Here is a 14,365-nt window from a genome sequence, read left to right as displayed (position 1 = left end):
AAACAAAAAAAAAAAAAAAAAAAAAAAAAAAAAAAAAGAGCTTCATTTGACCAGAGAACTTCTTGTTAGAAGATGAAAGATCTCTGTAACTTTTCCAGAGAGAAACAACAACAAAGCTTAGTTTAACGTAAAATGTATGGACTTCCCTGGTGGTGCAGTGGTTAAGAATCCGCCTGCCAATGCAGGGGACACGGGTTCAAGCCCTGGTCTGGGAAGATCCCACATGCTGCGGACCGACCAAAACTAAGCCCGTGAGCCACAACTACTGAGCTTGCGTTCTAGAGCCCGCAAGCCACAACTACTTGAGCTCACGCGCCACAACTAATGAAGCCCGTGCGCCTAGAGCCCGTGCTCCGCAACAAGAGAAGCCACCACAATGAGAAGCTCGCTCACCGCAAGGAAGAGTAGCCCCCACTCGCCGCAACTAGAGAAAGCCTGTGTGCAGCGACAAAGACCCAATGCCGCCAAAAATATAAATTAATTAAAAAATAAAAAATAAATAAATAAATAAAATCTATGAGGACGCACAATTTAGATCTCCCTGAAATAAAATGTTTCAAAAGCCTAAGATCTTCATCACTGCGTTAACTAAATACAGAATGGCATTTTGCTCTGTGGTGCTGAGAGGCAGTAATGCTAGTTGTCCCTCAAGTTACAAACTATGTTTTCCCTTTTCTTTTAATAGTAAGTAGGCAACAAGCAAATAACAGAGAACTTTTTCCAGCTAAAACCAAATAAAATAAACCCAGCCTCTAGTCAGTTGAATTGAAAACCTGTATTTAACACAATCAACTCCCAACATCACACTAAAATCATCTCACAATGAAAGATACACTGCCATTCAAACAAACACTAATATTTTCTAAGTATCACTTCCCTTAGAACAAATCAACTTTCAATTTCTCAAGCATTAAGGATTTAAGAAAACATTAGGGACTGTTCTGGAAAGCAACACATCCTACCTAATATAACTTAGCTATGTGATGCTGTAAAAGAACTGAACCAGTGGTCACGGTGGGACAGTAGAGCTGGGTCTGGGAACCAAATTTCCATGCTGACAAAGAGCCAAAGGCAGGCTGTGATGGATGAGGTATACGACTTTAAAGTGGACAGTCCCACCACATTTACACACAGGCATTCACAGAAAAAAGAGGGGGAAGGACAAAACCAAGAAAGGTGGACTCCACAGGGGACAGCAGAACGTCACCACAACTGCATCAGTGCAGACACCACCGAAAACGTCCTAAGTCTAATTAATATTACTAGGTTATTTGAAGGTCTGTTTTTTTGGTTACAGAACTCTTTTACTGAAGGCAAGGAAAAGTAAAAGGAACAAAAGTACTCTTTTTAATAGTCCAAATAAGAATCTCATATTCAATTATTAAAAACTTAGATTTCTCCCCCTGAGGTCAGGAGGCTGAATGCTTATTAAAGGCAACCTAGCAAAGGCAAAACAAACATGGAAGAAACTCATCATCATCCACAACACCGAATCAGAAAAATCCTAAACGGCTCAAAAAAGAAAATTCAGTATGTAGAAAACTATGCATTAAATAGAAGAACTGAATGCCTATGAAATTTTTATTCAAAATGGTACATGATTTTAGGCTCTGTTAAAAAACTAAGGGCAGTTCTGAAGATTTCTATAAATATTTTTAATACATGTCCAGAAAATGTCATTAATAAACAAAAAGATAATTCCATAAAATGCACATATAAGAATCTCTGCAAAGAAAGGAATTCTTAAAGAAAATAATGATACATAATGAAGAAGGAAATAACTGAATAACAAGAACTAAACAGAAACATATGAAAAGAAACAGAACAGCATCAATAATACAAGGTTAAAAAAAAATCCTTTTATTCAATAGAACTTTTGTAAAGAAACATTTGTAATCCCATGTTTCCCAAGAATAAGAATAGTCTCCATTCCATCATCTTTTAATTTAATAAATGATAAGCTTTTTCCAATGAGTGAGTTTTACATTAAAATATTTAATACCTTACTATCAAACCATTAAATATAACCAAAAACTGAAAATCTGTGGACTTTTGGAAAGTATAAAATAATTCTAAACCCATTAGAGGAGTTTACAAAAACATCAAAGTGGTCTTCACTGTGCATCTCATTGCCTGCAGGATGGTGAGCATACTGTTCATAGGTCACACCCAGGCCACAGCAAGAAAAGCCACACAGCACTCGGGACAGGCACACGCCGGCACACTCAGCTCTGCTGGTGGCAGAAAGAAACTGGAAATCATTGATAATCTGTTTCTACGTGTACTCCTGCTCCTAAAACAGTGTGAATGATACAACTCACTTTAAAAGAAAGGAACAGTAATTAACAAGAAAGGTACATTTAGAAATTCTATGTTTTATAATACCTGGAGACTAGGACCACTAAATTAACTTTTTAAAAAACATTTACTTTATTGTAGTAAAAACTACCTAACATGAGATATACCCTCTTAACAAGATTTTAAGTGCACAACAAATCAACTTCTGATCAGAACAAAAGACCTTACCTTGACATTCATCAGATGTAACATTAAAGCATAAGTCTGCAATTTGTTCATTTTTGTGTATACAACAGATACAAGCCAAGCTTTGCAAAATCTTACTAATTTCCAACCAAAACCATACACATGGCAAAATAAGTTATCTTTTCACGTTGATAAACACTGTAAGAAACATATAAGTACAGAACTAACTCACTGTGCTGCCAAATCTCTGGAAACTGTAATTTTATTCCTGTGCTATCCTATATGTTAATGGGACACAAGCATAGTGATTAAGGTTTGAAATCAGACTCCGAGTGATTTTGGGAAAAACTAAGTTATTTTGACTTATTCTTGCTTAATCTGTTTTCTCATTAATAAACTGGGAATAATGGCACTACCTGCTTCATACGGTTGCTGTGAGAATTAAATGAGATGATAGTTATAAAAATTTTAGCATAATACCTGCTGTACACAGTAAGCAAATGTTAGCTACTGTTATTAAAATGTGGAAAACTGCTATAAAAAATAGTCATCCTCTATCAATTGAAGACATTAAAGCATTTAAAAAACTACTTAAAGGCTTTCATTAGTACAATTAAGATTAACATTCTGATAAAACAGGGAAAGGCGCTCAATCAAGCAAAAACTTACTTTATGGCTGCATAATAAAACGTTCCAAACCAAACACCAGAAGTTATTAGATGCACTGGAATCAAAACTTTTCCATATTGTCTAAATGTTTTCTTAAATCGTTGATAAAGACTAATTGATCTGTCTTGTAAAGGATCAGGTTCTTCCTTTTTTTCAGAGGGAGTTCCTGGGGATGTAGCACTGGATGACAGAACCCTCTTGGATAAGATATCCTGCTCCCACTGTTTATGAAGGACCCCTGGTTGGGGTGGGTGAGCAAAGAATGGCTTCCTTTCCTTTGCAACACACTGGGCAGCAGGTAAGTGCAGCCATCGTTTCTGAGGGCCCTGTACCCAAACCACTCTGGATTCTGAGGTATACAAAAGTAATGGTCCCTTCATGTTTTGACAGTGTCCCAAAAGACCAGCTTTATCTGGTTCCATGCATGTCCTATGTGCCAGTCGGAATACAGTCTTTGGTACGTTCCATTGCATTTTGAAGAACGGAGATTGATGGATTTCAGCTTCTATAGAGACTAGATTGAAAAAAATTAGATTATACATAGATTTCCATTATAAACCAATCTACTTCAACATATATCATTAACTATTAAGAAGTAAAAGGATAGACATCGTTACCAAATCCACAGAAATTAATGTTAAGGTATATAGTTCTACCATACCAAATTTCAGAATTTCATTAAAACACATCATTTAAATATGATATAGTAAACCAGTCCAACAGACATCATGGACGGTAAGATTTCCGGGCTATTTTATTGCCACAAAAGGGATATTTGTAGGGCTTCTGTCATTCTACAAAGAAGCAGTGCAGTATAACAGAAAAATCAGATCTGGAAGCTAAAGAGCTGAGCCCTAATGTTTTGGGGTCATAATTCTGTGCAACTGTCTTTTAGATTTGAAGCCTAAACCCACTAGTAAAACAAGGATTACTTCATAGGTTTTTACAGGAATTATATGAAATTTATGATGAAAAAAGTGCTTCTGTAAACTAACAAGCATCATATAAGTGTTAGTTATTAAAATATTAAGGTCTGATGAACAGTTGACATCAATATCATTTATTCTATAATGCTTTTAGACTAAATTATATAAAATTGTAAATTACATATGTTATTAACTTGTGAGAACAGACTTTTCCAGATAGCTAAAACTTTGTTAAAAGACAGGATAGAGGGGCTTCCCTGGTGGCGCAGTGGTTGAGCGTCCACCTGCCGATGCAGGGGACACAGGTTCATGCCCCGGTCCGGGAAGATCCCACATGCCGTAGAGCGGCTAGGACCATGAGCCATGGCCACTGAGCCTGCGCGTCCAGAGCCTGTGCTGCGCAACGGGAGAGGCCACAACAGTGAGAGGCCCACGTACCACACACACAAAAAAAAGGCAGGATAGTATAATTTTAAAAAAAACATGGACTTTGAAATAAGATGGGCCCAATTGAGTTAATAGTGGTATTATTTTGAGCAAATTACTTAGCCTCTCTAGACACAAAGTTTCCCCACTGGTAAAACAGAATTATTGTATGCATTACTATATAGCAAATCAGTTCCCTTCCCTCAACATCAGGCAGTGCCACCTAACCCCTAATCTTCACCCACACCTTGCACCAGCTACCTCTCCAATTCTAATACACTGAGAATAGATTATCTTATTTTTTATAAACTGTGTACTTAATAAGAATCACCAGTTTTGAGTTAGCACCTCAGTAAATTAAGCACTCCAACAAATACAGATACACCATCTTACATGAATGTTTGTTACCTGGGATACAAAGCTGTCATTTAAAAACAACTACTAACAAACTGTCTCCTTATAAAATTAATCCCAGACTCATCCCTTCCTAATTAATAATTAACTTAGCTTCTATCAGGCTCTCACAGATGATCCAACAACACAAGGCAAATGGGCTGTGAAATGAAACTGCAAATCTTGCAAAACAAAGAGGCTCCCAGGAAGCCTTTAAAGGTGATACTGGAGATGGCTGAATCAAAGCAAAGCCAGTGAAAAGTGACAGAAGACTCAGACCAGTTAACAACCAAAGAGAAAAGCTACAGGGTAATGACATGTGCTTCAAATAAAGGATGATTTAAACACTAAATGACTAAGGCCATTCAGAGAAATGATTAAGTCTGTAATTATTTTTACAAAACTGACTTATTTTTTTGTTGTGAGTCAGACAGTAAGTAAAGGATATCTTATTGTGCTCTCCTACCACCTCTATTTTATCTATAAATCCATGCCATGCCTACGCCAAGGGGAAAAAACACCAACTGGTTATTTATTCTAAGAATTAGCTCAGTTGGAATTATAACCTAAAATCTGTCAAATATAAAAATTCATTTAGAAACTTTTACTATGAATTTTTTGGTCTCTATTTTAGATGAATTTATTTTGAGGCTTTTCTCCAGCAACATTCGTTACCTTTGAATGATTCCTGTCCCTGGCGTTAGTACAGGTGTTTTCTGAACTCAAAAGGCTTTCTTTTTCTCTTTTAAACTTATTTCCTTTACAGGGCAGTTTCCCAGGAGGTGAAGTTCCCAGAAGTCTAACTTTCAGATAACTGGGTTATTATGTGTTTGTGTTAGTGAATAAAAAGAAAAAGGATTTTTTAAAAAGCCTCTTTCCAAGCTTCCAGTTTGCATCCTTTCCCCCGGTTTCAACTATTCCCCTCCCCATTTAAAAAAATATCTTTATTGATATAATTCACATACTATACAAGTCACTTATTCAAGGTGTAAAATTCACTGATTTTTAGTATATTCACAGTTGTGCAACCATCGCCACAATCTAAATTTAGAACATTTTCATGACCCCCAAAAGAAACTGCAAATCTACTGCAGCACTGCCCATTCCCTCACCCTCCCAGTCCCAGGCAACCACTAGTGTACTTTCTGTCTCTACACTTGTCTATTCTGGACACTTCGTATAAATGGAATCACACTATGTTATCTTTTGTTCCGAATTATGGGGAGCTGGGGATGTTGTGGGGGGAGTGGAGGTGGTTTGAAAATACATTCCTGGACTCTCTTAGACCTAATAAATCAGAATGTCCTGCAGTCAAGTCACACCTGACAATATGAACTTAAGAACCATTTCTCTAAGCCCATCAAATGGCTTCAGTGCCAGATGCAGCATGGCAGCAAAAATATCATCCATCACCATCATCATCATCATAATGGTAAGATGTTTTTGATTTTGAGCCCTTCTACGTGGTTGGTGCTTTGCAAACATTTTACATGTATTAACTCGTTTTATTTTCGTAACAACCCTATGAAGGAGGGACTATTGTCATCACTTTACATTTGAGGACACTGAACCAGAGAGAGGAAACAGCTTGCCCAATGTCACTCAACTGCTGAGTGGAGGAGCTGGGATTCAAACCGTTTAATCCCAGGCCCATACATACTGGGTCACTAAGCAAACATGGCCACTTCTAGAAGGAAGAGACAGTGCCAATTTTCAGCAAACCAAGACATATAAGACACATGGTCAAAGCTCTCTAAGGAAACACAGGGCCCAAAAATGAGTCAAATTTTACATTAAAAACTAAAATTAAATCAATTTAAATTTAAATGGGTGGGTGATGGCTAGACTCCCAAAGGTATCCAATTACAATACTGGTGACATCACATTAAGACTCATGTGATTTCAAGGAACAAACCTACTTCAGATGAGTGCAAATAAAAGTAGAGGCGCAGTGGTTGAGAGTCCACCTGCCAATGCAGGGGACACGGGTTCGTGCCCCGGTCCGGGAAGATACCACATCCGCAGAGCAGCTGGGCCCATGAGCCGTGGCCGCTGAGCCTGCGCGTCCGGAGCCTGTGCTCCGCAACGGGAGAGGCCACAACAGTGAGAGGCCCGCGTACCGCAAAAAAAAAAAAAAAGTAGAGGGCAGGCAGAGACTAAGTAGTATATTCAATATTCTGGAGTGAACAGGCTTCAGGAACATAAAATGACAAAGTAGAAATTTTCTTGTCTCACAGCTAGCACCTGTGTATAATGGCCTCAGCTCATTGGCAGCTTCCATTTCTTGATTTTACTAGTCTGCTCATATTTTCAATTAAAGATAAAAGTTTCTGGTTACTGGCCAATAACGGAGGCGCCATTCCTCTTAAGCCCTACCCAGATCAAGTCAGCTATATCTGGACAGATGAATGAGTGGGCCTGAAGAAGTTGTGAACTAACAGGCACCTAAAATATTTCTGATACACATGGAGAATCTGGAGAACTTAATCTTGAATTTCTTCCAGTGAAATACAGTAATTCCAGTAATAAATATTTAAATCATGAGACTTAGCTTATTTCCTACAGAACGGTGACACGTTATTTTCCTGCTCCAGCAGCATGAAACTTTCATGTCTAGAGATGAGGGCACTGTTCTGAATTGCTTAGAATAATTTCTAAGTAAAACCTGGTTCTTTTAATGACCTACTTAATTTTAGTGAGCAGGCTCTAGCGTCTAACTTAAAATGGAAAGCTTGGAATCTGAGAGGTCAGACTGCCTGGGTTCAAATTCTGAAAACCTTATTTATAAACTATGTAACCTTTGGACAAGTTTATCAGCCTCCCTATGCCTTGGTTTCCAATTTGTAAAATGGAGTTAATAATAGAACCTACTTCATAGGGTTGTTGTAAGGATAAAATGAATGAATACATGCAAAAGGTTTAGAAAATACCTAGCATGCAACAAGTGCTCAGGAAATGTTACAAGTTATTATTATAAGTAAGCAAAATAGCCTATTGCCCTTATTTGCAGTGGTAAAGTCTGAGGATCAGTGCTTGAGCCAAAAGGAGATTCTATAGGATAAACAGTTGCTTAGGATGAGTCTGGCCCAAAATTTAAAATTTATATGAAACTGTAACTAATCAATTCCCAAATACCTAACCTTTCAGAGACAGGGCTCAGGACCAGGCGTGAGGAAGCAGTAACACACATGTCTGAAAGTCAGGAGCCTCTCACGTAGTCCTGAGGCAGAGCAAAGTAAAGTGAAGACACAGTGGTCAAGAGTAAAGGCATAGGGGCTTCCCTGGTGGCACAGTGGTTAAGAACCTGCCTGCCAATGCAGGGGACATGGGCTCGAGCCCTGGTCCAGGAAGATCCCACGTGCCGCGGAGCAACTAAGCCCGTGCACCACAACTACTGAGCCTGCGCTCTAGAGCCTGCGAGCCACAGCTACTGAGCCTGCGTGCCATAACTACTGAAGCCCGTGCGCCTAGAGCCCATGCTCTGCAACAAGAGAAGCCACCACAATGAGAAGCCCATGCACCGCAACAAAGAGTAGCCCCCACTCGCCGCAACTAGAGAGAGCCTGCATGCAGCAACAAAGACCCAACACAGCCAAAAATAAATAAATTTTTTTAAAAAAGAGGAAAGGCATAAGGAAGCAGTGGGAACCATGAGGGAGAGGGAGAGGGAGAGGGATGGGGAGAGGGAGAGGGAGAGGGATGGGGAGAGGGAGAGGGGATGAAGGAATGAAGGGGAGGGTAGATGGACTTGGAAACAAATGCCAGTGAGAAAGCACAAATATTAGAGTGCTGTTGGGATTCTAGGGCCACTATATCCTGAAATTGCAGTTCCATAAGGCCAAATGAGTTAGTTTATGAGACTCCTTTCCTCCCTCTATAACCTTACCATACCCATACTGCTCAAGGTTATATGAGCATGTTTCTGTTCCTCACACCTGGAAGCCTAAAACATTCAAGCAGCACTAGAAATACAATAGCTGCAAAAATTAACTAATTTATACTCTGTTCTTACATAAGAAATAAAAAAACAATGACTAAAAAGTTAGAGTTGAAGCAACAAATTTCAATAGCAGAACTTGGTTGTCTATTATGTGAATTCAAAGTAACTCTTTTGTCAAACAAATTCTTATTTGGAAGTCCAACAAAGGAAATAACTTGAAGCAAAACTGCTCAGATTAAAGCAGGAGTAAGAGGAATGGAGCCTCTGGTTTGCCCCCACCTCCTCCAGCTCATAGGGCACAGCCACAGAAGCCCTAACAGTGAAAACAAAATCTCTGTGAATGTTGGTCCTACTTTACCTAATTAGCAGTTTCCCACCAGTCCCAACATAGGCACTTATTCCTACTGAAGCTCCTGAGTTCCACAGGCTAGATAAGAAACTCCAAGGAAAATTTAACAGATATTGGAATTTTCTTGGGACCTGCCCACTAGCAGGACAACACAAGCTTTGCGACACCCCAGACCCCATACCCAACTGTGTCAGGAACCAGCCCCATCCACCAGCTATCTGACACTAGCTCTGAGACCCCTGGGCCCTGCAACCAGACTCCAGGACCTGGCTCTGTCTGCCAATAGGCTGGCTCTAACCCCAGGACCTACCTTCACCCACTAGTGGGTGAGCAGCAGCCCCAGAGTCTCCTGGACCCTGACTCCACTCACCAATGAGCCAGCCCTAGCCCCAGGGCCCCCTGGGTTCTTCAGTCAGCCACCTTGTGACCTGGTCCTGCCAACCAGTGGCCAGCAGCTTCCACACAAGGCAGGGCCTGGCAACCAACCAGACCAGGGGCCAACCAAGCCTACCAGACTGCCCAAATAGTCAGCCCACTATAACAGGAGGACCCATGCAGCCCTCATAGGGGGAAGCCCTAGAAAGGTAGGGTGATGAAAGGGAAGTGCACTGCTGGGACACATAGGATGTCTCCTACAAAAGGCCACTTCTCCAAGGTCAGGAAATGTAACTAACTTATCAGTTATGTTACAACAAAAACAGCAACTTAGGCAAAATGAGGCAAGAAAGGAACACATTCCAAATGAAGGAACAAGATAAAACCCCAGAAGTAGAACTAAAAGTGGAGACAGGTAATCTACTTGATAAAGAGTTAGGGCAGTTATCGTAAAGATGATCAAATAACTCAGGAGAAGAACGGATGCAGAGAGAGATAAGTTAGAAGCTTTAAAAAAGAATTAGAAAATATAAAGAACAACCAAACAGAAATGAAGAATACAATAACTGAAATGAAAAATACGCTAGAAGGAATCAACAGTATACTTAGTGATACAGAGGCATACATCAGCGAGCTGCAAGACAGAGTAGTGGAAATCACTCTTCTGAACAGGAAATAGAAAAAACAATGAAAAGAAATGAGAACAGTTTAAGAGACCTCTGGGACAACATCAAGTGGACTAATATTCACATTATAGGGGTCCCAGAAGGAGAAGACAGAGAGAAAGGGGCTGAGAACATACCTAAGGAGGTAAAAGACCTGTATTTGAACACTGATGAAAGAAACTGAAGATGACACAAACAATTGGAAAGATATACCATGTTCATAGGTTGGAAAAATATTGTTAGAATGACCATACTACCCAAGGCGATCTTCAGATTCAATGCAATCTCTATCAAAATACCAAGGGCATTTTTCACAGAAATAGAAAAAATAATTTCCATATTTGTATGGAAACACAAAAGACCCCAAACAGCCAAAACAATCTTGAGAAAGAAGAGAGCTGGAGGAATCAGTCCCTGACTTCAGACTACAATAATCAATCAGTATGGTACTGGCACAAAAAGAGACACATAGATCAGTGGAACAAAATAGAGAGCCCAGAAATAAACCCCTGCACTTATGGTCAATTAATCTACAACAAAGAAGGCAAGAATATACAATGGAAAAAAGAGTCTCTTTAGTAACTGGTGCTAGAAAACTGGACAGCTACATGTAAAAAAATTAGAACATTCTCTAACACCATATACAAAAATAAACTCAAAATGCATTAAATACCCAAATGTAAGACCAGATAGTATAAAACTCTTAGAGGAGAACACAGGCAGAACACTCTTTGACATAAATTGCAGCATTATTTTTTTGGCCCCATCTCCTAGAGCACAGGAAATAAAAGCAAAATAAACAAATGGGACCTAATTAAACTTAAAGCTTTTGCACAGCAAAGGAAACCATCGGTAATATGAACAAGACAACCTCCTGAATGGGAGAAAATATTTGCAAAGGATGTGACCGATAAGGCGTTATATCCAATATATATAAATAGCTCATAAAACTCAATATCAAACAACATAAACTACCACAACCCAATTACAAAATGGGCACAAGACCTGAATAGACATTTTTCCAAAGACATACAGATGGCCAACAGGCACATGAAAAGATGCTCAACACTGTTAATCATCAGAGAAATGCACAAAGGTTGGCAAGGATATGGAGAAAAGAGAACCCTTGTACACTGCTGATGGGAATGTAAATTGGTGCAGCCAATGTGGAAAAGAGTATGGGAGGTTTCTCAAAAAAACTAAAATTGAACTACCATATGACCCAGCAATTCCACTCCTAAGTATGTATCTGAAAAAAATGAAAACATGAAAGATATTGAAAAAATTCAAAAAGATACATGCACCCCAACATTCACTGCAGCATTATTTACAATTGCTGAGATATGGAAGCAACCTGTCTATCAACAGATGAATGGATAAAGAAGATGTGGTATATATAAATGGAATACTACTCAGCCATAAAAAACAAATTTTTTTCATATGCAACAACATGGATGGACTTGCAGGATATCAGGTTAAGTGAAATAAGTCATAGAAAGACAAATACTGTATGGTATCACTTATATGTGGAATCTAAAAAGAACAACCTAGTGAATATGACAAAAAAGAAACACACAGAGAACAAACTAGTGGTTACTAGTTGGGAGAGGGAAGGGAGGAGGGGAAAGATAGGGGTAGAGGATTAAGAGGTACAAACTACAATGGATAAAATAAATAAACTACAAGGATATCCTGTACAACACAGGGAATATAGCAAATATTTTTATAACAACTATAAATGGAATGTAACCTTAAAAATTGTGAATCACTATGTTGTACACCTAAAACTTACACACTACATCAACTATACCTCAATTTAAAAAAAAAAAAGAAGGAAATCTTCCCATTTGCAACAACATGGATAAACCTTGAGGGCTTTATGTTAAACAAAGTAAGTCAGAAAGGAAAAGAAAAATATTGTATGATCTCACTTATATGTGGAATCTTAAAAACAACAACAAAGACCCAAACTCAAATTTGTACATACAGAGAATGGAGTGGTGGTTGCTGGGGAGGGCGGGGGGTGAGGGAAGAAGGCATGGTGAAATGGATGAAGGTGTTCAAAAGGTACAAGCTTCCAGTTATAAAATATGTAAGTAGTCATGAGGATGCAACGCACAGCATGGTGACTATAATTAATATTGCATTGTATATTTGAAAGTTACTAGGAAAGTAGATCTTAAAAGTTCTTATCACAACTCTGTAACTATGTGAGATGATGGATATTAACTAGACTGTGGTGATCATTTTGCAATATATACAAATATCTGAATCACTGTTATACAGCTGAAACTAACACAATGTTACATGTCAATTATATCTCAATTGAAAAAAAAGATGTTCATGCTCATCAGCATGTCTCTAGAGAATTGCAAATTAAAACAAGATACCACTACACATCTATTAGAATGACTAATATCCAAAACACTAACAACAAATGCTGCGGAGGTTGTGGAACATCAGCAACAGTCATTCATTGCTGGTGGGAATGCAAAATGGTAGTCACTTTGGAAGACAGTTTGGCAGTTTCGTATAAGCTAAACATAGGCTTACAATGAGTCAGCAATAGCACTCCTAGGTACTTAACCAAAATGAGCTGAAAATTTACATCCACCCAAAAACCTGCACACAAATGTTTACAGCAGCTTAATTCATAATTGCCAAAAACTGGACATAACCAAGAAGTCCTTGAATAGATGAGTGGATAAACAAACTGATATACTGTATGATTCCAACATTCTGGAAGAGGTGTGACATTCTGGAAGAGGTGAAACTATAGAGATCAGTGGTAAAAAGATCAGTGGTTTCCAGGGTGGGGGAGGGAAGGGATGAATAGAAGGAGCACAGGACATTTTTAGGGCAGTGAAACATTCTGTATGATACTGTAATGGTGGATAAATGTCATTATGCAATTGCTAAAACCCACAAAAATAAATACACAACACAAAGAGTGAGCCCTAATGTGAACTATGAACTTTAGTTAATAATGTATTGATATTGTTCATCAATTCTAAAAAACGTACCACACTAATACAATATGTCAATAATAGGGGAAACAGTGTGTGGGTGGGTGGGGTGGATAAGAGGGGAATCCTCTGTACTATCTCTGCGCCATGTTTCTATAAACCTAAACTTCGCTAAAACAGTCTATTCATTAATTTCTTTAAAGACAGTACACTGTGGCCTTCCCCAATACAACTGATACATAGTATAACCTTAACTTGAAGTACAGGTATGAGGACAGGATAAACGTAGAACTCATCAGGTTGAAACATAATAAAGAGTATAAATGAAGGAAAGAATTGCCTCTACTTATACAAAGTCCTCAATTACCACCAAACAGGAGGAAATTCAAATTTTCTCCTTTCAACAGATTAATATTCTAATTTATTCATTTTGATCTCTCTCTTAATCATACCTTGACTGCTGTTTCAAATCAAACTGAGTTTGCTGTTTAGAAAAAGTAACAGGATGCAAATTTATTTGCAGCACTTTATGGGCTGTTACTTTCCTGCTCCGTAAGGCACTGGATGGCTTCAACTTAATTTCTATTATATAATCCATCTTCTTCAATCTATTCTGCTTTTAAGCTTTCTATTATCAAAATTGAGCCACTAAAGCTGTGGCAATGATGAAGCCATTGTTAAATTTCTAATCTTCAGAAAAGGTTAAATTATGCCCCCTAGTGAATTCCCAAGGAATTTCATTAATGACTCATTGATTTCCCCAGCTTGTAAAGAAAATCAAATTTTCCAAAATTACTACACAAATATATTAATTTACACAAAATGTTTCTCTTTTTTATCTCTTTTCAGAGGCTGTAAGTTCAACAAGACAAGTCAGGGTGATTTGTTATGGTAACACTGGTCCAGAATCCACATGGTTCCAGACTTCCACCCACTTCCTTTTGAGCTGTGGCAGGTGTTATCCCATTGCAATGGGAAGAATGCAAGCTTTACAATCAGAAAGACTAGTTCCGACCCTTTCTGGAATTACTTTACTTATTAGCTCTTTTCCTCATTCCTAAAATGGGGTTAAATACACTTTTATCATATTGTATTTATATGATTAAATGAGATAAAGTATAGTATCTAGCACTTAATATGCTGGATCAATAATTAATTCTAGCTTTCTTTCT

At 38.4% G+C, this 14,365-nt stretch overlaps 1 protein-coding gene across 1 annotated transcript in view; it reads right to left on the bottom strand.

Annotated features, from left to right (window-relative positions):
- The window catches only part of MIMS1 (mitochondrial inner membrane scaffold 1), a 9,291-nt gene extending 5,665 nt beyond the window's left edge, over positions 1–3,626 (bottom strand). The window contains exon 1 of the mRNA XM_007460043.1: positions 3,154–3,626. Within this exon, the coding sequence (XP_007460105.1) occupies positions 3,154–3,626 (473 nt within the window). The remainder of the gene's footprint in view (positions 1–3,153) is intronic.
- Between the last annotated feature and the right edge of the window lie 10,739 nt (positions 3,627–14,365).

The sequence above is a fragment of the Lipotes vexillifer genome, unplaced genomic scaffold (genome assembly GCF_000442215.2).
Source record: "Lipotes vexillifer unplaced genomic scaffold, Lipotes_vexillifer_v1.1 scaffold987, whole genome shotgun sequence".
Classification (NCBI taxonomy): Eukaryota; Metazoa; Chordata; class Mammalia; order Artiodactyla; family Lipotidae; genus Lipotes; species Lipotes vexillifer.
Note: the sequence above shows the minus strand (reverse complement) of the source record. Positions and strands in the feature narration are given on the sequence as shown.